Source organism: Pithys albifrons, chromosome 21 (genome assembly GCF_047495875.1).
Source record: "Pithys albifrons albifrons isolate INPA30051 chromosome 21, PitAlb_v1, whole genome shotgun sequence".
Lineage (NCBI taxonomy): Eukaryota > Metazoa > Chordata > Aves > Passeriformes > Thamnophilidae > Pithys > Pithys albifrons.
In genome coordinates, this window is record NC_092478.1 from 1,260,017 (window position 1) to 1,287,274 (window position 27,258).

The 27,258-nt window shown below is 49.7% G+C and overlaps 1 protein-coding gene across 2 annotated transcripts in view; it reads right to left on the reverse strand.

Annotated features, from left to right (window-relative positions):
• The window catches only part of SSH2 (slingshot protein phosphatase 2), a 93,158-nt gene that overhangs the window by 20,829 nt on the left and 45,071 nt on the right, over window positions 1-27,258 (reverse strand). For both annotated transcript variants that reach the window (XM_071575276.1, XM_071575277.1), the window contains 5 exons: window positions 13,350-13,453; window positions 8,744-8,808; window positions 3,969-4,090; window positions 1,379-1,447; window positions 537-602 (listed from right to left, as the gene is read on the reverse strand). In XM_071575276.1, coding sequence (XP_071431377.1) covers window positions 537-602; window positions 1,379-1,447; window positions 3,969-4,090; window positions 8,744-8,808; window positions 13,350-13,453 — 426 coding nt within the window. The remainder of the gene's footprint in view (window positions 1-536; window positions 603-1,378; window positions 1,448-3,968; window positions 4,091-8,743; window positions 8,809-13,349; window positions 13,454-27,258) is intronic.

Below are 27,258 nucleotides of genomic sequence, written 5' to 3' on the forward strand. Positions count from 1 at the left end.
CTGCTGCTGGGAAACAAATCCCTCTCCTATTTTTAGGTTATTTTAAATCTTTGACTGAGATCAGAAGGATCCAGGTCAAAATCACTGGGCTGACAGTAGCATGACACAATGACAGGCAATGTATTCCTGCAATGCAGAGACACTCAAGCCAGAAATACTTTCATGACCACTACATGAACCACCCTAAAAGGAAAGAAAAAAATGCAGGCAGCTTCTCTGTCCTTCTCACTATCACAATGCACATGCCTCAAAATATTTCAAACACATACTCAAAGCCATTTTACTTTGGGGAGACTCAAAGCAGCAGCTCTTTGCAAGGAAAATTATCCCATTCCTTCCTGCCCCCAGCTGAGACAAAGCTGCTGGGATTTTTCCTTTGGTATCAGACTTCCCTGCCTGTCTCTGAAGGAAACTTGTGGCTGCTCAAGTAGGTCTCAAGATACCAGTAACATAAAGCAGCACCTGCTTTTTAAAAGCTTAAGTAGCCAAAACACCTGGAGAAAGGATCATTGGGATAGCTGACAGTAAGTACTTACCACATTGCTTGAACAGACACAGGCTTGAATATGTGCACCCTGTTATCTGTCGATACGCTGAACCCTCTGGTGAGGAGAAAAAAGGCACAGTAAGAATGAGCCCCAAAAGTCACATTTTAGTTAATAACTGATAGTCTGGAGCACATTAGAACAGCAAAGGTCTAGCCCTATGCATACACAGCTGAGTTCAGCTAGCAAACAGATCAAAATAGCACACTAAAAGCTCTAAGATAACTTTCTTAAGCAGCTGCTGTTTGGGAATGAAACTAAGACAGTGGGACAGTGCTGGGCTGTGCTGTTTACCTTGGCAACACAAATTCAGCACCACAGCTGGGAGCAACAGAATCCAGCTAAAGTGATCCTGGGGCAGCTACCAAGGAAAGAAAAGTCATTCCACGCACTGCACTGGACAGCCTGTGCACCTGGCACAGACAGGAGCCTGCAGGTCAGGTGTGCATTTGGCAGAGACATCATTCCTGCTCTGTGCCCAGCTGAGCACTGCCTGCTGCAAGTGTGATGGAGCAGCACATAACAGGATCCCTGTAAGGAGCTTTCACTACACACCCACTCGCCAGGAAAAGCTCCTTTACTCCGGCTTAAACACACACATAAGCCACGGTCTCAGTGTGTTTATTCACAGATAAGTCAATTATTGGTGTTCTCTGCCACAGCCACTGTGATTTGGGGCCTTGGAGCCCACAAAAGCAACAGAGGTCAACAGAGCAGGTCTGCTGGACCTGGAAGGGCTCTGCAATCACTGGAATCCTTCCCCACACATCATGCTGCAAGCTCACACACACAGCCCCTCTGCCACTGACCCAGAGCATAGAAAAGACACTCACCCATCCCCGTCCAGGTGGATCAAGGTGTCACTCCACAGTGGCAGCACCAAGCCCATCGTACAAGTGCTACTGCAGTGAGAAAGAGGAGGTCAGTCCATTTACTACAGAACCTCACTGTTATTCTAATTTCATGGCAACAGTTGTGTATTTTTGCACACATTAGGAACAAAAAGGAAAAATTCCACTGTTGCTTCAGGGACAAACAGGGCCAGTGTTATTCTACAGGGGTCTGGCAAGGATCACTAACCAATCTCAGGGTACAGCAGTATCCTTTACACAAGCTGAAGGGATAACACACACCCAGGAGAAGAGCAAACAGGACCCAGGAGCACTGAGCTTGGAGCAGAAGGTCAGAGGGGGCTCGCAGTCTTTGGTCAGCTCGAGGCTCTCTTTACAGATTAGTCCCTCTCAGGCTCAAGTGGTTTGTTTCTAGCTCTGATTTCGCAATCCCCAGCTTTGCTTTGCTGTTTGTTCCTCAGCCACAGCTGCTGAGAGCTGGGAGCAGTGCAGTGCAATCTGGGGTGCCAGGCAGGGGAGCACTCACAGCCCATCACTGTGGGTGACTCCTGACCCTTCTCCCCCCACACCTCGAGAGTGAGCCCAACAGCCAACCCAGGCAGACACCTATTGGCAACCCCACTCGTCTCTCAGCTGCTCTGCCCAATTTTTCCTCACAGTCACTTGCTTTCTGTAAGGCTGAGGAAAAAGCCAAGTTAAAAGCAAAAATCAAGCGATGGAAAAAGGGCGTGGATGGGGGAACTCAACACAACCTGCACCAGGCTACAGAATGACAGAGCATGCTGAGCTGGAAGGGACCCACAAGGACCATCGAGTCCAACCCTCAGCCCTGCACAGGACCATCCCCAAGGGTCACCCCCTGTGCCCCAGAGGATCATCCAAACACTCCTGGAACTCTGTCAGCCTTGGGGCCATTCCCTGGGTCCCATCACTGGCCACCACAGGGCAGAGATCAGTGTCTGCCCCTCCTCTGAACCTCATAAAGCTGCAAAGCTTCTTCATAACCAAAGCAGCATTTTGAGGAAGAACTGAGTTCAGTTGCCCCTTATGCCCTGCACTAGGTGCCCTCCAACTTCCACAAGCTGCAGTGCCCCTGGCAGCCTCCAGCTCGTGAGCAGTGGGGTCTGAGGGTGGGCCACAGTCTGGAGGGGCAGGCACAGCCCTGGCAGAGCAGCCCTCGGAGCGCCTGGTGCCCGCACACGCACACACTGCGGCACGCAGCTATTCCTGTTGACAACACGGGATGAGCTCATGGAAAGATGTGTTTTTAAAGGCTTCCCAAGGTGGCCAGGGTATTTTTAGTGATACTGTTCAGTGAGCAGCTTATCAGAGACCATAGCAACAAGTCTGCATTGAGTTATAAATACAGTGGGCTCGGGGAGGGCTATGGCAGTGACCATGCAGAGCCTCAGTAACTCTAGCAGAGCTAAACAACCCTGGGAGTTATTAGGGCTGAATACCAGAGAGCTCTCAGTTATCAAAGGTGGCTGTGCTGGTGCATCACAGCCAACAGTGAGCTCCAAGCACACAGCAGCCTGTGCAAGGACAAGTTATTCTTGCCCTCAGCAAGAGCATCCCTGAGTCCCAGCTGTGCACAGGGAGGCAGGAGCCAGGGCAGCATCAGGCTGGTCCCCTGTTTCAGCAGGAATCACCCAAGCCAAGCACCCCAACCAAGCCACCTGACACCAGCCATGGTGGCTGCTGTGACCAGCAGGCTGTTTAGAAGGCAATGTCTTAGTCAAATAGTTAAAAAAAATGTTTTCTAGTGACCCTGCTAATTACTAGGTGGCAATTTATTTCAACTAGTGTCAAAGGCAAGACTCAGTCCTGTAGCAGTTGTGCTCGAAGTGAGCATAAGCATGAAACCTTCCAAAATTGGCAAAATATCCAGGTGATTCTCCCTCATGTAGGCCAAGATTTACTTACAGCTCATGAGCTTCCCTGCCCTCTTCCAAGTGCCCAGTGTCCCCTTCTAAATGTGAAGCTTCTGCCCCTGAAGCCACCAGCCCCTCCAGCAGCAAAAGTTGTTCCCCAACCACATTCTGCAGCCTTGTGGAAAGGTCAGCAGGAATTTAAATGAATGAGGCAGAAGCACTAAACCCTCAGGACATATTGCTGTCTGGGGAGAGCACACGTTGTGTGAGATCTGCCAACACCAGTCCTGACATTTCCACCAGGCTCTTTGTGCCACAATCTTGGCCAGGGGCTGCCTGACAGTCTTATTACCTGCTCTCCTGAACCCTGAGGTCCAGCTTCTCTAATTGCAGCTTTTTCTTTCTTTGAATGCAAACTGTCCATGTCTCTGTTGTGCAGATACAGGACTTATGGACAGAAGAGGCATTTAAGGGCACAGAACACTCTCACACAAGCCTGAGGCTCAGAGGAATCAAAGAAATGCTGACTCACACTGTTGCCTTCCCATTTGCCACCTCCTTTCAAGAAATAAAAAGAATTCTGGATCTCAAGAAAGGTATTAGGCTGGAAAATCTGAAGCAGCCAGACAACGATTTCCACACTTAACTCACTGTGTGCGTGAACTCGAGGACTTGCCCCACCTGGACCCTCCGAGTACCTGTCATTGGAAGAGAAATCCATTCCTAGGACGATGCTCTCTTCGGTGTCCTGTCTGCCGTTGGTGGACACCACCACCATGTACCGAGTGCGGTTCTGGTAGGTACTTTCCAGTCTTACAGCCTGCAGAAAGGAAGGGCAGAGGTGAGCAGTGCAGACAGCAAAACACACATCATCACCCTCACAACCCCCGTTCCATGCGGAGTGAGAGGCAGAAGCAGTGATGCAGCTGGACTAGGACAGATGTTCCATGCTCCTCAGCCTCACTCTCCCACCCTGCCCTCCTCAGCAGCTGGGATATTCCTGCTGCCCTCTGCACACCTGGCTCCAAGCCTGCTCTGTCCCACTAGGGCTGCATTTGAACACCTGACAGTCCTCTGACTGGTCCCAGCCCAGTGAGCTTTGTGGACCACCACATTCAGCAAGACAGATGGTGTTGAACATGCTCTTCACCTCTCAACAGCTTTGCCCAAAGAACTTCAGCTTTCCTTTAATCTATTGTGTGCTACAACAGCTCCAACAAGACCCTTTCCACCACTTTCCCAGGCAGCTGGTCAGACAATCAGGATCCAGTTCACAGGATCTAATTCACAAGTGGTTTCCTGCTGCTCCTTTGAATTCTTCTGGCAACTCCCCCGGTGCAGACACAACCTCACTGCCTTACACCTGGCAGGAAAAGATACCCCTGTGACTAAGCTGTATCCATCACTGGAATCAGACTGCCCAAAAAAGGTGAAAGTCATTATGCCTCACTGCTCCTGCCACAACCCCATTTATCCCAGTGCCAAAACAGAGCTCCAGCAGGACTGGAGTTCAGTCCCAACTCCCCCAAACCAAGCACTACTGACAGCATTCAGAGAGCAGCTGTGGAACTCCAGCTGGGAATGTCAGACCAACACTGAGGCTCCTGAAGGGCCATTCTGAGCTGTGCTGCTCCTCCAGAAGCTGCAAGGGAGAACTGAAGTGACTTCAGCAAGTCATATAAACAGACTGCTGGTCAGTCAGGAGCCCAGGAAAGGGAGCTCTGCACTGCCTACAAACATCTGCAGCAGGCAGCCTTGACTTGCAACACTTTCTGGACTCTGTACCAAGTCATATACAGTTATTTTAGTCACAGGATCTCAACTAGAAAATCCAGGACATCCCTGGAAAGGAAGTGTCTCAATTCTGTATGCTGAGCTGTAACTTTGGATGGCCCAATCCAACCCCAAGACGCTGCCTGGCCTCAATGTTTGCCATATTGCTAAACTGCTCCTTGAACTTTGAGCAGGGCCTGGAGAGAGCAAACATGGGTGAGAAGAACCGACCTGGTCCAGCCTTGCCCCATGCTGTGCACAGATCTCTGCCTGCTGCAACAGGACCCTGCTGCTGAATTTCTTTTGACTCAGTGTCTGAAGTGGTGTTTGACATTCTCTGTCAATGATGATTCCTCAGGCACCATCAGCCCTTCTGAGCCACTGCCTGTGCTGATACCTCTTGGTGGCCCCTCAGGAGGCCACGAATCAGACAGCTCAGTTTAAATAGTCATCTTACCCTTAAAAAAGCTCAGAAGTCAACTGTGGTGTGGGATCTCTCAGCAGCAGGCTGCTCTTCCCAATATGCTCCTTTAGCTGTTTTCAACTTGGCCTTGAGGTCAGAATGGCACCTCCCAGCTCACAGGAGGCCTCCTCTGACCTCCTCACACCTCCTGTCCAGTAGCTGCTAAGTCCTGGCCACAAGATGTGGTGGAGTCTCCAACACAGGTTGCAGCAGCCCCTGGCAGCTGAGCAGAGCTTGCTCTCCCACTGCAGTGCTCTGTGCAGAAATGCTGAGTGGGGCAGGGAAAGCTTCCCAGTGGAATTGCAGGGAGCAGCAGCTCTGGTGATGGGGCAGAACAGCCAGTGCAGGCAGGAGACGGTGCTGATGGAGCCTTCTGGCCTTGTCCCAAAGGACCAAAGACAAACTCCCCAAAAGCTGATGCCAGCAGACAGCCGTGCTCTGTACAGACTGTGCCCCACCCCACCTCCTTAGGAGAGTCATGCTAAAACCAGCCTGATTTTCCTTCTTGCTTCTGGAGTTACTGGGATGCCTTTGCAAACACGGAGGATCAAAGTGGCCAGTCCTTCACGGTGTGAGTTCTGCCAAAGAGAGCTGTTTCTACAACTAACCCCTTGTGGGAAAACAGAAAGGTGCTCTTCGACCTAGAAGAGCAAGTAATCACCAAGGTCTTGGTGGTTAAAGTGATTAATTAGGAACCAAACCTCAACAAGAAGCACAGACTTGCCTAAAACAGGAGCAGTCAGACAGAGCTGCTCCACGGCCGGAGCATCCACACCCAAGTTCTGTTCTGCTTCTCTTAAGGACAGTCTAAAGCAAGAGGATTAACATAATCTAACTTACTTTGCTAAACCCATTTGGCTGCCAGTAATGGGAAGTGTTAATGCAAGACCCTTTAGAACGTGGTGAGACAAACAGCGAGCAAAGGTCGCACACGTTGGTGGGGTGGGATTTTCAGAGGCCACTGCAGAGAAAGAGGCCATGGCTTAGTGTGGCTCTCTGGGTTCAACACAGCCTTAGCACAAAGCAAAGAACTGTGGCTGGGGCAGAACGTGTTTTGCTGCATTTACTGGAATAATAAACCAGTAAATGTGACACTGTAAACCAGCCAGCCTCAAAGGTTACTATTAGAGCTCCAACATGCCCAATAAATCACAAATGAGTGTCTAACCTTCTCATTAAGTGCTGGTTCATATGCTCACCTGACAGCAGGAGCATACCAAGTGCCTCTGCTATCTTTAAATGAAGGTATTTGCAATCCCAGTTGCTTTAGGGGCATGGTCTGGCTTCAGGGACTGGGATGGGATGGGATGGGATGGGATGGGATGGGATGGGATGGGATGGGATGGGATGGGATGGGATGGGATGGGATGGGATGGGATGGGATGGGAAGTTCTTTCTCAGCAGCTCCTCTACACAGAGCTCAGTTTCTCAGTTTGGGAAGGTTATTTGTAGTCTGTTCATGAACAAGTCATCCCTTGTAGTGCTTTCAGGGCCAGCAACATTTTTCTTGCTTTTAGTCTCACCTAAACACAAGCCAACGATCTTCTGCTGCATTCTTGTTTCATCAAAACTATGATGTGATATTTCACCAGCCCTTATGAACAGCACATTCCATGAAGTTCATACTGACTTTCACCTTTTTCTTGCTCTATGGTAGTGCTGACATTTTGCACTGAGACATCTGAAGTCAGAAAAGTGTGTCTCTCAGGTTCTGAGCTCTGTTAAGATACAGAGTTCAATCACTTTGTACTCAGCTCCTTTTCCTCCTTCCTACTGCTTTTACACTGGTACCCTTGCTCTAATCCTGCTCTCATGGAAGGCTAAAAACCTCTGCCAACAGCTCCAACAGACACAAGAGCTGTTCCAAATTTTAAGAGTAGGTTTTTAGAGGATTAGATTCCTCTGCTGCCCCCTGAATGACAGCAGCCAACAAAATGAAGGGAATGCATTTCTCTCAGTCCTGTTTATATTTCAGATCTCATTTGTATCTACTGTCCATGAGAGAGCCCATTGCAGCTCTGCACGCCCTTCGTTCGTCAAGAATCAATTAAATTCAAGTAGACTATCGAACTCAACCTCATGCAAGATTTCAGCATTCCAAATGTGGCTCAGAACAAAAGGGTTTATGTCTCAGCCCACAAAGTCCTTATTCAGCTGTTAAGGCTAATTTGTCCCAAATCACACAATGTGGCCAGTGATATTGCTGAACAATGCCTTGTTCAATAGCTCCCAATGTTCTAACCCTGGCTCAGACTCTGAAAAGCACTGAGAACCCCATTCCCATCACTTCCATGGAACTTTACTGACAGCAAAAGGTGTGCCTGGAAAAGTTTAGGAGTGGGTACACTTTGATTTGCTTATGGCAAATAATTGTTGGTGGTCATTTTGGAAGTTTAAGCATTCCATACCAATCTTGGCTGTTTTCCAGCTGTATCCACACCATCAGTCCATCCCCAGCACAGCTCAGGAGGCCTCAGCAAATCAGAGGGGCCAGAACAACACTTGGGATTCTGGCAGCCCTTCCCTGGGCACACGTTGCTAAGAGGCACCAAGACAACACAGGAAAGAAATTTCAGGCTCCTGAGTGATGAGAGCTGCAGACACACTGCAGTCATGCCTGGCCTTGTAGAGCACTTCAACATGTCCCAGACAAATCCCTCACTGCTCATGTTTGGCTTCTGGAGGTCTTCAGGACTGGCTGTCAATGTCTAATTTCATTGCATCATCACAGGAGGCAACAGCTCCAAAAAAGCAGGCCAGGGTTCAATAAAGGTGCATGGCTACATGGAGATCCTTCCTTCATGCTCCTTCCTGATAAGCCTTTTGGGATGTCACAAGTCAGGAGAGAAGAGTGAGGAACAGCACTGAACTATCACAGGAGGGCAGGTGCTCCTGCTGCTCAGACAGAGTCATCTACTCTTGACTTAAACAGGGCACACCAAGGTAATTCACCCACCTTCTCTGGCAATTCTTACAGGACCTGTTGAGAGCACAGGCACTCAGTGCTTGGTCCAAAGACAATCTTGTAGCCACACAATTTGTCTCACTGAACAACAAAATTAGCAGGCTCCTGATAATTAGCTGCTTTTCCACCTTTGTGGTTGCAGAGACTCCCCAGACCTGCTGACGAAGCCACTCCAACACCCCCCCCACTTCCCTGAGTTCCACAGGTGTGTTTGTCAAGTGGTGCTTAACCTTTGTGTTGGTTCCCAGCAGATAAGCACAAAGCCAACCTACCAGTCTGATGTTGTCTTCTGGGCGGAGCAGGATGAACATGGCCTGCAGGTGCTGCTGGAGATCCCCTGTGGGCAAGAGTGAAGGTGAGGGCACAGAAATAGTTCATCACATGCCAGCTCCTGGCTGTCCAGCCAGAGCAAACGGCCACCCAGAAACCTGACACGTCACCACGAGTGCTGAGCCTCCCACCTACTCAGAGATGGTTTTGTCATCTCTTAGTCAGCTGCTCTTTGCTCTGTGTGCTCACCAGTTCCTGTGGTACCAAGCTTTCTCCTGCTCAATCCTGTTATCTTTTCTAACAGAAATAAAGTGGTTTGGTGTTCTTTATTCCTTTCATAGACAAGACAAAGTGGCAGAAATGGACCCCACCCTGAGGTTCAACATCTCATTCCACCACGTGCTTCAAACCAGAAACCTGCCATTTTTTTACACCAACTTATTACTCACTGCAGAACTACTACCCAGGCCAAAGAACCCCCTTTGAAGTGAGATTTAGCCCCACCCTAGAGCAGCACGTGCCCACACACAGTTGTGTACCAACCCCTCCCAAAAAGCAGCTAAGAATTGCCACCTGAAAAATCCAACACCTGCAGTTTGTTTCCCAGGAAAGCTCAACACTTTTATTGGTGAGGCTGAGGAAAAATAAGTTTACTGCATGACTGTGATTTTCAGTCTTCTGAAATAGAACCAAGTGTCCCAAGTTCCTGAAGCATCAAGTATCTGAAAGACAACTGAGCTGCTGTTCTGCCAGCACTGCTGCCTGGGCTGCAGAGAGCCAACATCGCCCCGAGTGCCAGGCAGAGCAACACCTCCTGCACGGTGCTGCTCCTCCAGTCATTACATGGAACATTCATCTGCATTCCCAGAAAGGAGAGTGCAAGGCTGCCAGGTGGGTGGCACAGATCAGCAAGAAGAGGAGCCTTTACTCTCCCACCCTCTCCCACTCCCCCACAGCTGGGAAGCTGAGTTTGGGCAACACTGCAGGGACGAGCACAAAGCTGGAGCAAGTATTCAGCAGGAGAGGCTACGAGAGCATTTCCCAGGAGGGCTGGTTCCTCTCCCTGATCTCCCTTTCCAATCCCTCACTGGTGCTAGAATCCATGCTGTTTCACAGACTCACAAACAAGGAAACCTTGGACATGGAGCAGCATCCCAAGGTGCCACAAAAAGGGTGGGAAAGAAAGGGAAAGTTGCCCAGTAAGGGCACAGTACCCAGTGCCCAAATGGTTTTTACAGCTGGTGGAAGAGCAGGGCTGAGGGGCTGCTGCAGCCCCTCTGCATGGGACAGAGCCAGGCTGGGGTGCAGGGGTCTACAGAGGATACAGCACTCCCTGCTCTCCTCTTCCTTCCTCCCTGAAACACATTTCAGCATATGGAGAGTGACTCAATGCTCTGGAATTGCATTTTTAACTGGGGGTGGGAAAAACTGAGGCACTCTGAAGTGCTGGGGAAGTCACACACAAAGTACCAGTGGCTGAAGCTGCTTCCTGCCCAAGAACAGTTACCAGTGTGGGAGTGGCTGGCATGTGCATAGCAATTATTTATGGAGACAGGTAACTCAGGAAAGGCCATTTCATCCACCAGGTGCTTGTCCTCCCAGGGTGCAGCAACAGGACCCCCCCACATCATCCCCAGTGCAAAATCCTGGCAGCACTGCTCAGTTCCAGCCAGGTTCAGTGGCTCCCACAGTGGGAACTGCTGAGAACAGTCAACTCAACAGGCAGAAGACCCTCTGCACCTCCTGCCCACAGCCTGAAACAGCCCAGCAAGTATTTGCCTCATGAAGCAACCACATGTCTTAGGCAGCCTGAAATCGGAGATGCTGCACCTCAGCTTTGCCCTCCATCTACTGCTGCCAGTAATTCAGGAAACAGCTTAAGAGCCACCAAAGTTTTCAGAGTTTTAACAAACATCACCAGGACTACTGGCTTATCTCCATCCTTCAAAAAGAGAGGAAGTTTCTACGACAACCCTTTCTGCAAGGCTCAGTCAAGGAGCTCCATTATCCTCCATCCTCAGAAAGTTTACCACTGCTCCCTGTTCCCCTGGCAGCTCCAGAGCTGGAAAGCAAAGGATTGCTTCCTTGGCCAGCAGTGTTTGCAGCCCCAAACACACCAGGCACTTTGTGAGCTTCCTGGATTAAGAAAAGCCAAAGGAAAGGTTTTAACATGCCAGAATTGGCACAAAGATACCACATCCTGCCCTGAGAAGAGCTGTCAGCTTTGCTGGCACTCACAGCACGGCTGCTGCTTCCTATCACATTGTCCTGCACCGAGCAGATGCTTTTGTTTCCTTGAGCAGGCAGGAGAGGTGCAAAGCATCCGAGTGGGATCTGAGAAGTGATTCACAGTATTCCAGGGATGGCAAAAGCCCCAGGGAAGTTACATCCTTTTCTGGCCTCCTCCAGTATTGTTTGTTGTGGAAGAGCAAGCCCACCATCCCACAGAACAGTTCTGCAGGTGGCACAGGACCGCCCAGCGAGAGGGGCACGGACAGCTGGGACCATATCTAGTCAATCTGCCAACGATTCCCATTGCTGGAGATGCAATTAAAGAAATGGGTGTGAGCATTAATTATTTCCTGTTACCCATTTACTCTTCCCACTGAATTCCCGTACCTCTGATGAATTAAAAAAGGAGGTCAGGAAGGTTAGTGAACCTTCCTAGGAAATGCTCTCAGAGCCACTGGAAACACTCTTGCATCCACAGGCAGCAATTCCATACTGGGAAGTTCTGCCTGCTCTCTGCCCTCTCCCAGTGCTGTGTGCCACAGGTAAGTCAGGACACCCCTGGGAGTGAGGCCCAGCTGGGACTGCTGGGGCCACAGGAAGGAGGGGGCTGCACACACTGTGCCAGCCCCCAGCCCCCTCTCCCTGCCACACTCCCTGCCATCACCCATGGCATTTGGGTGGCACAGATGGTTTGCTCAGGAAGGTGACACCCTGATCCCTCTGTCAGGAAGGACAATCAGGAAAATCCACAGAAAAGAAAGCTGGTGCACACACAGACAAGGGACCCCCTCAGTGAAACCCCAAGCACCATAAACCTCACTGCAGCACTCCCATCAGTTGGCAAGCAGGGACACTGAGGAAAGGACAGTACTGATGGCCTCTCACCCTGTAAGCTGAGGAGACAGCAATAAAATGTGTCTTCTGAGAACCAAAATTCCACCCCTTAGGCAAGCAGCCTGCCCAGCACCAACCATCTTGCTGTAGGCAATTACAACACACCGGATTTGCTCTCTTGGCAACCTGGCACCCAAGGGCTGATTAGACAAGCAACTGTTCTCCACCAAGGTCTCCAGACCTCATGCAAGTCAGCGGGAGTAGATGAGGCAGGGAGAGAGATTCAACAGCTGCTGTGCTGCCCTGCAGAGGTTCCCAGGGAAAAGCACCCAGCGGGTCTCCTGGAGAGGCACAGCCAAGGCAGAGGTGCCGGGGCAGAGCTGACCTTCAGCAATGGCCTTTGGAGAGATGAAAAACCAAGACACACCAAAAGAAACTTTACAAAGACTGCTGACTCCTTTCACACTACAGACAATTTCATTTTAAATCTTGACCAGAAAGGCAAGCTTTAAACTACGTTTCAGAATGTCTGACAACTGGTAATTAATGCATCTCACCAAAGCAATTTAAGTAGCACTTGTACAACATTTGAGTGTAAGTATGTAATTAACTGCCTCCTGACTTAATTTTTTTCTGAAAATGTGCTTGGAAACAGATCTTGAGGCAGCCAGACATCAGGTACAGAACTCTGCCACATGTAGACCTGGATGACAGGTCTGATGCTATTAAAGTACAAAGTGATCTACACCTGGAACCAACTCAATCACGTTTTGCTGGTCACCTTCTGCCAAGGCACCCTGACTTCTGACTCTCTGTTTCTATTTCTGTCCCATATGCAAAAGTCTGAAGGTTCCAATGTGGTTTTTTTCTTGCTGATTGCTCAATGCAAGGGAAAATCCCCACACTATCTGATCCCTGTAAAACACCACCACTGATTATGCACCACAGTCAGTGAAAAACAACCTACCCTGAAATATTTGAGTTCAATTATTCAGATCAGCTTTTCAAAGAGAGTCAAATTAAAACTTTGAGCAGATAAAGAGGTGGAATTATAACTGACTGTATTACTCACTCTGCTCACACCTCTGAGAAGTCACACTGACTGCTCAGGTTTCCTCACCCCACTCAGGTGAGGCTCCTCCTTTCCTTCCATCGTCACCGGTTCCTTTCAGATTAGAACAACCCTTACTCATCCTGCATCACAGCCTCAGGTTTCCCAGTGCAGGGCATGGAGGTTTGGATGGCAGTGCTCCCATACCCCTCACACAAAAATTATAGGATGACATCCTGGGGGGCAGTTTCTCTGAATGTCACGACTGCTGCCTTGAAGTCCCTCATCTGTTTGGTTTTGCAGGATAAACACGAGCCCTGAAACCTTTCCGTGTTATCAGCATTGAATAGCACAGCCTTGGGACTGGCAAGCCAGGCTTTAACACACTCCTGGAGCAGAAACGTGTGTCGTGACGTGAGAATGAACTCAAAAAAGGTGGACCTTGAAACAAGAGGGCCAGACAAGGCTCAGCCATGCACACACCACTTTACCTGCATGTTTGTTGCGCCGGTGACTGATCCTGGGGGTGGAGGAGCCATTCCCACGGGGCAGGAAAAGAGCAGCACCTTTCACAGTGAGGAAGCTCTCGCTGATGCTGCAGGGGGAGAGACAAACCGGGTGAGCAAAACTGTCCCGTGTTTAACAGGAAAAAACCAAAGAACAAGAGAAGTTCAAGGCACAGAATGCATGCTCTGTTCTTTTGCAAGGAAGGGATTTACACCAAATTATTCTGTTGGTAAAGAACCTTCCCCCTCATGTAAGTGCTGCAAATATTCAAAGCATAACTGGGAACAACACAAAGAAAGACTGGAAAGCAGAACGTTTGCCTGGTGCCACTGTGCCTGCAGAGGTGGAACCTGAGCAGGCAGAGGGGATTAACCTATGGCTACATTTTCTGTGGGGAAGTCAAGATGAGAGATGCACATTTGTGAAGGGTGATGAGCAGAGCAAGCCCAGCAGCTCAGCAATTACAGCCTCCTTAACCCTGAGCTTGTGGCTCAAACACAGCTGGTGCCCTGCAGAAACAAATGCCTCCCTTCAGCAGTTAGCCAAAAGAAAATTAGTGTACACAACAGATTAAGAAAGCATGAAACTACTGTCTATGAATTGCATGATAATTAACTCTCAAAGACTTATAAATTAAAAGCAGAACTGTAATGCTGTTGAAATCAGACATCACTTACTGCCCTGATTTTGCTGCTTCTGAAGTGACATGAGGAGAGAAGTTTGTCAAAAGGGGCAATGAAGGATTCTCAAGATCCTCAGAACAGCTGGTGCATAAGCACATCTTTCAGTAGCTTTCTTAGAGACACTGTGGTTTGTGGAAGAATCAAGACACACTCCAGATTTTGCAATTCAGCCATCCTGTTGCATACTCAAGAGTTTCTGCTTTTCTCAGAGTTGATAAGAGAGTCACACAGGCTCTGAAGAAAGCCAGAAACAATTCTGTAGTCAACAGGATGGCAGGACAGAATGGGAGTCCCTGGCATTGTGCATTCCATCCCAGCAGCTCTGCCTTGGAAAGGTGTTGGCTTGTTCTTCAACTGAGCAAAGATTGGGAACTTCTTAATTCCTTTCTCTGCTTAAACAAATATCAAACCTAAATATTTATTCCCTTCCTTAAGGGAGGAGGACTGGGAAATTTTTAATAGAGTGAAAAGCCCTGCCATGTACTTTCATTATTTGGGCTTGCCTGGTTTAGCAAAGGCTTTGCTGACAACAATTTTATAGGCACAAGAATTACAAAAGCTTGTGTTAAAAACCTGGATTTCCCTCTGAGCTCAAGCACATTTCTGGGCACGTCTCCATTTTGCTGCTGGGGATATAAAACCTGAAGTTTTCCAAGCTCGAGCAGAGCAGATGAACAGTCAGAAAGACTTTCTCGAGCCTGCAGCACATGCCCATGTTTAGACCCTGCTGTCTGTCACACCCTCAGCACTCCTCACCAGCAAAGTTTCTCCCAGAACTTTTTTTCTAAAATTGAACCAGATTTCAAACATGCTCTGGATGTTTCAACGAAACAGAATTTCAGTAAGGAGAAAATCCCTTATCCCTAGTTAAAGTGGATCAGAGATCTTTACCTATACTAAAACCAAACCAGAGGTGTGTGTAAAAAGGGCAATTAGGGCTCAAGGCAACCCCCATGAGGTGGGGCTGTGCTCACCAGAACAGCAGAGCCTGATTTCACCCTGCTGACAGCTCAAAGGCTCCCAGGCCTAACCTGGGCTTTGAAGTACTTCACAGAGCCTGGTGTGCCAGAGCCCAGGGGAGCTGCAACGCTCTTTGAAACCATCTCCTGGAACAGTCTGGGTGTTAAAAGACACTCAGCATGGTTAGGGATGAGAAGTTGAGCCCAGGACAGAAGATGACAAAGAGCCAACTTGGCAGAGGTACCAAAGCTGAGCTGTGTTTTATCAGCACTCCAGGCTCTCCCCAGCCCTCTGCACTGACAGCACCTTCTAGACAAGACTTACTTGGGACACACAAGTTCCTGAGCCCATAAGCAACCTCAGCATTAGAGCTGGGGGAAAGGAACCCAACTCTTCTGCTCCGTGTTCAGCCCATTCCCTCCTGCAGTGAAGCAGCAGCCTCCAGGCCACCAGTGATGTGCCATTTGTACTTCCCTGCTCCCCGGGAAGGGAACCAACACAAGCTGAAGAGTTCAGGAACTCCTGCTGAAATCGCTGCTTGTACCGATTTCACTCCCAGGCAGAAAAAGTTTTGTAGAAATTGTGCAACTCACATCAGAACTACTTAAAGCCTTTTGTACAAAGAGCACAGACATTCCCCTCAGAAGACTCCACCTCTAACAAGCACTAGCAGCAGGAACAGCAGCGATCCCTGACTTGCTGCCCAGGGGCTCAGCAACCCATGCACGAGGGAAACACCTCATGGTTCATACCAAAATCTCATTATGCTACAGAATGGGAACCACACAACTTAGAGAAGGCAAACACACAGTAAATACCCTCCCAGCTGCTACTCTGCACAGCTCTGTTCATGAACTGCAGGCACAAAATACCGAAATGAACTGGTTTGGAGACACAAAAGAGAACGTGTTACTGGTTTAGGGATTGCCAAAGTGATGTGGTAACAGGAACCACTGGAAGCTTTGCCACAATCCCCTGGTTGGTGCCTTTGACTGGAGGGGCTGCTCGGCCAGGGAGTGCCCCCCTGCCAGGACAGGTCAGTCTGCACCACCCACCAGTTTTCTTCAGTGTAAAACACTCAGAGAAGAACCTTGTAGTTTTCTTTTGAAACTGCTGCATAAAGCAAGGAGTAAAACCTTTTTTAGAGTACAGCAAGGAAAGCAAAGAGGCACCTGAACAGCTTCTGGCAACGCTTTCCCCTAATAAACACTTAATTAAGTTATTGTGAGCCTGAGGATGACTTTTCTAAAGTTGGCTCTTCTTACTCATCAGAGCAGCTCCTTTGCAGCAGGCTCTGTCCTGTCCAGCCCAGCCCTGAGTCGGGCACTTGCCAAGTAGCACAGCCAGAGAGCTGGCACTGCTCCCTGACAGGCCTGGCAGGAGAAATCCAGAAATCCTTCCACCACATCCCCCTGCAGGACACACAGGGAGGGTTCAGCGCAGTGAGGAGCAAAGCTGCCCTGCTGTCACCTCCTCACAGCCATGCCATGGCACTGTCACCTCCTCACAGCCATGCCATGGCACAGGGGCAGCTACACAGGCACTGTGGGGAGCTCAGGAACTGCTCCTCTTTGTCCTTACAAGAAACCAGGAGGTTAAAAGTCACGGCAGAGTCCCCCAAGATGGTGCTGCAACAGGAGCAGTCGATGCTGCCCTGCACTTCTCCACTACCAGCTCAGCTCTATCCTGTAACCCACGGGCTGCAAAACACAAACCCAAGGAAAAGGCCAGCATTCCCAGGCTGGCAGGAGCAGCAGGTGTCAATGCTGAGCTCGCTGCCTGTGGAGCCAGGAGAGGTAGGAGGGAGAGGAGAGGGCAGCTGGGGACACGCGAGCAGCCGGGAGCGCCAGGACCAGCAACTCCCCCATGCTGGCTGTGCCTGTGTGGAAGGAGTTACAGCAGGGCAGGCCAAGCAGCCTGCTGGTTTTTTCAGCACCTCAAGCCACTTCCTTCCCTCTTCATGCTCCCCTTCCTGGACTGGCTGCTTCCCTCCCTTCACAGGCAGCCCCAGGCTGGGCATCACACCTGCTCTCACCATCACCCTTCCACTCACCTCCCCTGCCCACAAGGGAAGTGCTGGTTAATAACAATAACCATCCCCCAGCCAGCCAGGGGTGCAGCACAGCTGGAGGCACAGCTGGATTCTGTGCAGCCTGGCAGCCCAGGGCACTGCTCCATCAAACCACCAGACAAGAGCATCACACTCCTCCAGCATCCCTCCCCAGAGAGGCATCTCCTTCACCTTCACTGTAGTTTATTTTCCAACAAACACCACCCCTACTTCCCTTGCTTACTTTTTAAAGCACCTGGGTTACTAACTGCCAACAGCAACAATGAATTAAACAGAGGGAAGCAATGTCTGTCTTCCAGTTTAAGCCTTTGCTCCCAGGCAAGGGCTGAAGACACTTGTTCTCTCGAGAAAGAGGCCAGAACCAGAGTTGTGCAAAGCACAATACCAGATACTAATAAAAAACCCCACCAAACCCAACCACAACAACAGGGAAATGGAAAAGGCAAAGGTAACTCAGGATTGCCCTGAACTGACATTTACACTAACAGGGTCAGCTGGCAGCACACACAGGCAAGTCCAGGCTTTTCCGATACCCAAACCAGAAACAAACCCAGTGCTGAGCGGAACAAGGGCCAGCAAAGAAGGGCTCAGCAGAGGTGACATCACCGAGGGCAGGCAGAGAAGGGGGAAGTGGTTCCCCACCAGAGGCCATCTCTTGCCACTCAGCACTTTGGCAACTTAAGAAATAGCCAGAGGCAAAACAAAGCAAGTGTGGGAACCCACTCGGGCTCAGAGGTTTGACGCAAACTGCATTTGTAACAACATCTGCATTTGTGCCTTTTTCTTTTTTTAAAAAAAAGGAACTGTCGACAGGCACTTCCTCTTCTCCAAGGTGGGGCTCCCTGGAGAGAGGACTCAGCTGCAGTGACACATACAGGCATCACCACAGAAAGATGTGCAATGCCAACTGTTACTCATCTGCATGAATTACATACGGATCCCTCCTCACCAAGTTGCCTTTTCCTTCACTTTGGGCTCCAATATGGACATCTCCTGAAGCCAAACTAAGACAACAGGAAAAATGCAGAGTTTGCTAGAAGACAGCCAAGGTAAGGATGATGGGTGTGAATCTGAACTCCCAAAAGCCCAACTCCTTCAACTTGCTCCAAGTGAGGAGAGAATTTCTGTTAGATTCAGAGAGGGCACAACTTGCCAAAGGGAATGCTGATGAGTGTGGCAAGTAAGGAACAAGAGCTTCAGATGTGTGAAACAACCACACTCAGATTCAGAGACGGGGTCTAAGCAGCCTCAGGTGACCCCACCAGGCTGTGCAGATCACTGATACCCACCCCAAACCCCAGTGAGTTACCAGGCTACAAGTCAAGTCTTCTGCTGGAACAAACCATCACGCACATGCCGTCAGGGCTCCTGTGCCACCAGGAACATTAACTGAGCTCCAGAACCCGCTCTGCAAACGTCACTCAGGGCTTGGGCAGCCTGGGCATAGAATCATAGACTCGACTGGGTTGGAAAAGCCCACCGAGATCATCAAGTCCAACCCTTGATCCAACCCCACTGTGATCACCAGCCCAGGGCACTCCGTGCCCTGGGCTGGTGATCACAGTAGGGTTGGATCAAGATGCAGTGGATTCTCACAGTAGGGTTGGATCAAGATGCAGTGGATTCTCACAGTAGGGTTGGATCAAGATGCGGTGGATTCTCACAGTAGGGTTGGATCAAGATGCAGTGGATTCTCACAGTAGGGTTGGATCAAGATGCAGTGGATTCTCACAGTAGGGTTGGATCAAGATGTAGTGGATTCTCCCTCAGTGCCACATCCATTGAATCACAGAATGGATTGGGTTGGAAGAGATCTCTGAGATCATCAAGTCCAACCCTTGGTCCAACTCCAGTCCCTTTACCAGATCATGGCACTCAGTGCCACGGCCAAGCTCAGTTTAAAACCTCCAGGGATGGGGAATCCACCCCCTCTCTGGGCAGCCCATTCCAATGCCTGAGCACTCTCTCTGCAAGGAAGTTTTTCTGATCTCCAACTTCAATTTCCCCTGGCAGAGCTTGAGCCCATCGTGCCCCCTTGTCCTATTGCTGAGTGCCTGGGAAAAGAGCAGCTGGAAGGAGCAGCAACGTCCTTTGGAGACCGCAGAGATGACAGCTCGGGGCTGAGAAACTCCTGTCTCAGAAGCTCCTGCCTGCCTGTCTGGCAGCTCTGGGAGCAGCAGTTTGGAGGCACAGTTTGCAGGCACAGTTTGCAGCACCCACAGCCATGATGGGACTGCCCTGTGCCCAAACAGCCCCAGCACCTGCAGCTCTGCCTGCCGGTGCCCCCGACTGCATGGCAGGGCTGAGCCCACCTCTGTGCTCACATCAAAGGTGTTCCTCACAGCCAGGGGCTGGCATTTATTTACTACAGCTGAAGGAAAGCAGACTGGCTTTTGTTGTAAGCTGGACAACATTCTATAGTTCTGATAAAGTCATAAGTCCACGTGGCTTTCCTGTTCTGCTCAGGTACTCCTGGCCTGTGCCTTTTCCCACATTAACCAGCACAACACACAAACTCCTGAAGGAAAGGCAAAGCAGGCTGAGCCCTGCCATGGGCACCGCTGTCTCCTGCCCAGCCTGCCTGGCACAGGCAGTGCTGCTTCCCCCCAGCCCTGTGCCCACACTCCTGATTAGGTTTCACTGCCTGCTGCCGGGCACAGCTCATACAGTAACCCCCACACAGCCCTGTGCCACCACAGCCCTGTGCCCAGCCCATGCCCATCGTGTCCTGTCAGTGTCCAGCAGCCCCAGCAGGGAGCAAACGTCCTGCCCAGGGTGGGCAGCTCAGGGGTGAGGGAGATGTGCCGAGGGGAGTTCCGGTCGCTGGCACAGACCGGGACACTCCAGTGACACAGCTCATCAGGTAATGGTTTCTCTCCAGGAACACAAACCTGGGTGCAGGTGTGTGACTCAGCAGGGCCACAAGGAACAGAGTCAGGGCGGGTGGAAGGTGTCACAGACCGAAACAGACCCATTTTCCACAGCACACCAAGAGCAAAATGCTTTATTACCCAGATATGAGGAGAGTCTGTTCAGCCTCCCGAGAATCCACCCAGAGAGAAGGGAAAGGATTCCAAAAAGCAACAGCAAAACAAGTTGTGCAAACAAAGCTCTGATGTCTCTGGAATTCAAGCCTGAAGATATGCACAAAATCTGTTCTTCCTGCAGGCCAGGCCAGCACAGCAGTTCAGGGACCAGAAAGGGGGGGACAACACAATTAGGATGCTGATTAAGAAATGCAGGCACTCCGTGTTTACAGAAGAAATCTGATTCTGTGCCCTTTTAAAAGCAAGAGACCCAGACCGGAAGCAACACCATGAAAGGAATTTGTTTTACATGATAGTCCCCAAAGGCTTCCAGGTCTCCAAGTCAAGACATTCCCAGAGTAAGGCTCTACATGACATTCTTCTTGTGCTCCACACTGTTCAAACACCCCTGGGCATGTTCCACACACACCACTGGGCTCACAGTGCAGGACAGCCATAGGCAGAACACCCCACGCCGTTTCACCACCACGTGCCACACTCCTGCCACCTCAGGCTGCCCAAGGGGAGCCACTGCTGTGTACCAACAAAATGTTTTCACAAATATGTTCTTAAAAACACCTTGATCAACATGAGAAAACTTCCTAAGGAGAATCTATCGCATCAAGGATCAGAGAAAAATAACCACCAGCTCTTTTATCCACAGGAAGAACAACCCTCTGATTGACATGTACTTATCTTTTTTCCCTCTGAATTAACACAGTCCACGTTGATTATCTTTAAACCACACAATAATCTCCTCTGCCACCAAAGTTTGAAAGCCTTGCCTTCCCACACAGCACATTTCTTTTCAGACCTTAAACAACAGCTGACAGACCCTCGAGCAGTCAGTTAACAACCAGGTCTCTACTCACTGTGTTTAAATACATTTAAGACAGGATGTTTTACAACTAATTTTTACACTGATCTCCCTGCACGTCACTGACACAGACCTGACCATGTTTGGCCTGACTGGCAGTGCCCTGCACGAAGGACCCTCTGCTTTAAATACGACTGTAACCCAAGTCACAGAGACACGCTGGGGCCAACACGCTGTCCCTCCCCGCTGCAGCCAAGCCCAGGCTCCCCTATTTTTAGCCAAAGCATGTCCAGCACTTTACAGATGGAAGCAGATCATTGACTTGCCAGAGCAGAGCCACGCCAGGACCCGGCTCTGCAACCACCCCAAGCAGGGCACGGCCTGGGGGAGTCCTGCTGGGGGGGCTGCCTGGCTCTGACCACAGCCCTGCTGCCTTCAGCAAATACATTAACAGACCCCGGTAAATAGAGCACCAAAACAAGGACCACTCTGTCTCCAAACAAAGAAATCAATGCTGAATAATAAGCCTTTTCCTCTGTGCTAAAAAGAAGCAGATGCTTGTTTACCAAAAGCATTAAAAATCATCAAGAGACTGTTGGATTTGACTCATAAAAATATAGAAGGAAGTTATTTGTTCAGTATTTCAACTTCTGCTGCTCTCAGCACTTTCAATTTTCTCTCATTTTTATTGCATCCTCCCCATGCAGGAGGGGTGTTTGATCCCTGAATGAGTTTCCAGCAGGAACAGGGAGATCAGTTTAGGAATGACTGTCCCTTTAGACTGTCCCTTTAGATCAGCAGGAAGGACAGTCAGCAGTGGCCAGTGATGTGAGATGGTCTGTGAAGTGTTTCAGAGGGAACTGCCACGTGCCAGGTTTCTTTCAGTAGGTTTTGATTTGAAACTGGAAGTCAGAGGGAGCTGCACCTGTTGTGCTGATAGAGCCTGTAATTGGGCTATTGATCTGCTCCCCCAGCAAACACTCCAGCGACCTCATTTTATGGAATAGGGAAGCAACAAGTAATGGAATACACAACTAAACGTGGCTGCAAATAATAACTTGAAATTTTCATCGGTTAGAAGTGAGAAAACATCAAAGACAAAGGATCAGAAACAATTTACAGCTGGAACAGTCTAATGGATTCTGTGTCTTCAATCTGAGGCAACACTCAGAAGGGACAGCTCTCCACACAAGGTCAACACAAACTTCAGACTCAAAGGTGCAAACCAAAGACACACAGCATGACTTTGGGTTACCTGACCCAGCAGGTGGGGAATGGGGTCAGTGAGCCCCCCAGGAGTGGGTGCTGCCCCCCTGAGATGCTGCCTGTCCCCGGGCACTCAGGGCACCCAGCTGGCCCAGCACACCCACCAGGCAGCAGCCCCCAAACCCTGCAGTGTTTGCTGCTGGGGGGGTGACACTCAAGCTCCAGAGCCAGCAGGAAGAGCTCTCCAAATCAGACCATGAGATATAATTATGAGGCATTTCAGAATGCAAACTCAGCATTGCTTTCCCATCCAACTCTTCCCCCTGCGGATGTTGTGAGTTCTTCCTGGAGACAACATCCCTTGTGACTCTGCTTTTTCTTTTGGAGCTCTGAATAGGGATCAGCTTACCAGGAGTCCTTTATTCCCGAAATAATTTCCATTAATCACTCACCATACACCACTTTAAACAGAAGCTGACAGACTGTGGGATGTCTGACACCAGCACAGCATCTCCCAACTTAAGTAAAGGCTGAAATGAAGGGCAGCCCAAGAGGCAAAAGGAACTGGGAGACTTTGAAGTAGCACCCAAGGAAACTTCTTCAAACTGTTCTTAAGAATTGCTATGTTTTTATACAACTACTTGAAATAAAAGCAGGGAAGCAGCACTGTTTGAACCATCTGCTCTTCATGGTATCTGCTCACAAAAAAGTGAATTAAAGGATACACAGCAAAGTGCATCATTTTGAAACATCATCCTACATTTGTGACTCCTCAGCACAGCTGCAAATTAACAAACTCTTTTAGCACCTTAATGTGACTTTTGGTTAAAGGAGAGATGTCAGTGCTTTACTTCAAAATGCATTTTAAAGAGTTTTTAACTCAACATAAAAACCCTGTGAAGTTTTGCTGACTAAGACTTAGACTGGAAACACATTATTTAAAGTTTTATTTTACAGGAGTTTGAATTCCAAAGGGCAGAGATTCCAGATGTGTTTATCCCTGCAAAACTCAGGTGCTAAATTTCAGCAGAATTAGCACTTTGAGCAGTTTGGCAGCCAATTTTCTGTGGTTAACTCAGGTCTTCATATTTCCTAACAGCAGAGAAACCCCTTTAAAAGCCACACATTAAAGCAGAAAAACCAATAGAATCCTAAATGCAGCTGTGTAGCCCAGACCCAGAGAGGCTCCAGCAAGAACACAGTGTACTTTTGGGGAAAGGCTCTTCAACAGCTTCTAAAGAGGCTCCAGAATAGATATTTGCTGAATTTCAAGCCAGAGAGCCTCTCATGGAACATATCATGGTGTACTTGAAGGAACTAAGGACAAAAAGGTGAGGAAGATCCCAGTGGGGTGAAGGTTTTGCTGTGGTGACTGTGCTGGGAACCTGAGGGATGTCCTTCTCCTCTCCCTGGTGTCCTCCTGGTGTCACCCCACCTGCTATCCAGGTACTTGGATATTCCTCCTTTGCTTTCTTGCAACTGTCTCCCTGTGGCAAACCAACAGCAGGGCCAGGAACGGTGCTGACAAACTGTTTGTTTTTATTTACACTACCCGGCTTTGCACACAGAGGAGCAGCTGCTCCACTCTGCCTTTGTTTTTTGATTTCTCTGTCTCTTTCACAAAGCAAATAAAGGAAAGCAAACAGAACCAAAACCAACAAACCAACCCTAACAATAACAACAACAAAGTCAATGACAAACTCTTCACACACACCATGCAATGAGCCCCAAAAAAACCCAAACAAACTGAACAAACAAACCAACCCCAATGAAACTCTCCCCCAGCAACTCTGGGCTCATTTTAATTCAGGACTGAGGTGTGTAAAGCAAGCAGGAGGCTCAGGAGGGCAAGGCTAAGAGCAGTGACAGCTTCTCCCACATACACCTTTGTGCAAATGAGGTTCCTGCCTTCAGTTATGACTGGACAAAGGTAAATTCATCATTTGCTAATAAAAATTACCCTACTCCAGTCCCAGCTGCCACTTGGAGTCTCGGGGCCTCCCATGCCTGTCTGTCTGTCTGTCAGCCACAGGTGGGGCAGCCAAGGCACAGATACCAGCCCTTGGGATGCTGCAGGGACAGAGGGCAGGGCGGCAGGAGGCTCAGGTGGGCAGCTCTGCCCTCTCCACACTGGCAAACAAGTCACAGGAGAGAGGAAATCCAGCACAGCTCATTGCACACCAACACCACTGTACAGTGAAGTGCCAGCCCCCCCTGGGCACCTGGAGGCAGTTCTGGACCCAGGGACGAACTGACTCAGTGCCTCATCCAGAGCCACCCTGGCACAGGCAGGGCAGCCAACCTGCACTCCTCAGTGGCCACACCAGAGCCACCCTGGCACAGGCAGGGCAGCCAACCTGCACTCCTCAGTGGCCACACCAGAGCCACCTTGGCACAGGCAGGGCAGCCAACCTGCACTCCTCAGTGGCCACACCAGAGCCACCCTGGCACAGGCAGGGCAGCCAACCTGCACTCCTCAGTGGCCACACCAGAGCCACCCTGGCACAGGCAGGGCAGCCAACCTGCACTCCTCAGTGGCCAGTTGAAGTCTGACAGTGTGACCCACACCCAGCCCCAGGAGAGGCCGGGCAGGAGCCGCTGGGACACGGAGCTCGCTGAGCCTTTGTGAGAAGTGTGTGAACAAACGAAGGACTTCACTAATAAGTGACAAAGATCATTTGTTTAGAAGAAAGGACTAAATCATTTCTGGTTCAGCAGCCTGGGTTTAACCTACTTGTAACAAAGGTGTTTTGAGCAACAGCACACTGCTTAAATGGCTTACTGCAAGTAAACCCAGAGAGCCCCAAGGGCTGAATATGATGTTGGTGAGGGGCAGACAAGTACTGGATAAAGAGGAATGTGGAATGATGAGGAGCCTGTGGCCTCAATATACCTAGAAAAGCCCAAATTTATAAAGCTGCCAATGCCAGGAAATCCCAAGAGATCACCAGGGCTGGACTCCTGTGTGACCTCCAGCCTTCACCAACTCTGGGGCTTGTCTACATTTTATCATTTACCTCTACAGGTTTTCCTTCTCCTCAGCCTCCCTCCTGCATGGGCTGGTGCTCTTGAACCAAAAGCTTCTGTCTGTCACAAAACTCTTGGTTAATCCCACATAATCCAGCAGCAGGTGGGTACAGAACAACTATTGCAGCCTCCAGTTCCTACCCAAGAGATAAAGGTACAAGGAAGTACAGTCCTGCAGGAAAAAAACCCCAGCCAGCCCACTCACTGGCCCCAAAGGGTCTTTTTCTGCTCATACTCTCACTGGGGTCCTTCTCCTTTGAGGTCTTTAGAAAAATCCCAAGCATTTCCAGAGACAGGAACATCTGCAGATGTTTCCAGACAACACAGAACCTCAGAGGCAACTCTACATTCACAGCCTCTCAAAACACTAATTTGGCAGCCCAGCAGCAGGGACTTCCCAACTAAAACACTGCTTAAAAACGGGTGGTGGTGGTGAGGGTTGTCCTTGAAACGCTGGTTTTGATTTTACATCTGATAACCATCTCTGTCTCTCTTCCAAACCCTACCAGGAAGGATCGGTGAGACAAATACCCACAGCTTCCAGGGGAATGAAAGGAAAAGGAGTTATGAACAATACAGCTCTGGCTCAGTTAATGATCAACTCTGCACACACCATACTACTTTTACCCAAATACCACAACCTATTTGAATGGTTTTTAGTAATTGGTGGGTAGTAAGAGGCCTCTCAAGCACTGCATTTGTGTTCCAGCAAGCAGCAGAGACATAAAGAGGATGAGAAATCCCCGGCTCTGCTCTGTCAACAGGAAGCCCGTGCACTGTGCCGGGGGAGCTCAGCTGCTGGAGGGGTGGGCAGGAAGGGCACAGGGGTCAGGTTCCCCTGCCTGCTCGTTCCCATCACGCCCCTGATGGAACTGAGGCTGTCTGTCCTCTGCAGTCAACAAACCCTGAGCACACAATGCTCAAACAGAGAACACAACTGCTGCAGTCCCTCCTGATCCCACCACCCTCTGCAAGAGACGAAGAGCTCATCACCTGCTTTCTGTATTTCAAGCACCTCCAACCAGAGGGACCCTCAGCTCTTAAGGCAACTTCACCAAGAACTGAGAGCCATCACTGGAATCACTGCTGATCTTCCAATCTTTTGAGCAGCAGTTTCCAAGCACGTCCTCGGCAGCTCTAAAAACTCACCGACTCTCAGCACAATGGTAAAATACTCACAAAGCTACAGCACTTTACAATGGCACAGAAGCAATTAAAGATTTCCAATAACACACTGCCTGGAGGATTGCAGGCTAATTGCTGAGGGGTCAAGGTTTTTGGCAGCAGTAACACTGCAAAGAGATAAAAACGTAGGAAGGTTCCCCATATGAGAAATAAATAAATAAGCAGCTCTGCAAACAATGGCAGCAGCAGCCACACACCTATCCCAGTTCCTGACTCGGCACTCGGCATAATTCAAGATTAGGTGGTCATGAAATTTCCTAACAGAAAGGCCATGGCTGCATGACAGAGGTGAATGGAAGGGGTGGGGGAGGGCAGGAGCCAGGCAGGCTGGGCACACAGGCAGGTGCCAGCACAGAGGAGGCAACACAAGGAGCCAGTTACCCAGTGCTGTAACTGCCTGTACAGTCCGTAACTCCCTGCACAGCCTGGAACTTCCTCTTACACTGTAAAGAGTCCTTTCCTCACACCACAGAGAAGGGCTGTCACTTAAAAGAAAAGTGATTATGGGAAAGAGCAACAGGCTGCTAAGCCAAGTCTGCAAGGGCATTTTGTGGCTACCTCTTGCTAAAAATAATTCTATTTTATTTGTGGGATTAGTTTTTTCCCCCTGAGAGCTCCATGATAAACCCACAACATTGTGAAGACACTGCCTACTCTCTCCCCCTTCTTTTCTTCACCAAAGTTTAAAATACTTATAAAAACTATCAGTTAGCATCTTATAATAGAAAACAGAGTGGCATTGCAGGCACGAGAACCATGGAAAGCATATTCAAGTGTTCTGATCCATCTGGCTGCCGAGTGCTGGAGGCTGAGGGAGCAGAGCCCCCAGTGCTGCACCGAGGGCTCTGCAGCCCGGGGAGGGCTCAGCCTGCCTGGCAGGAGTGCTGGAACACAAGAGAAACACCCCAAAACGCCAGG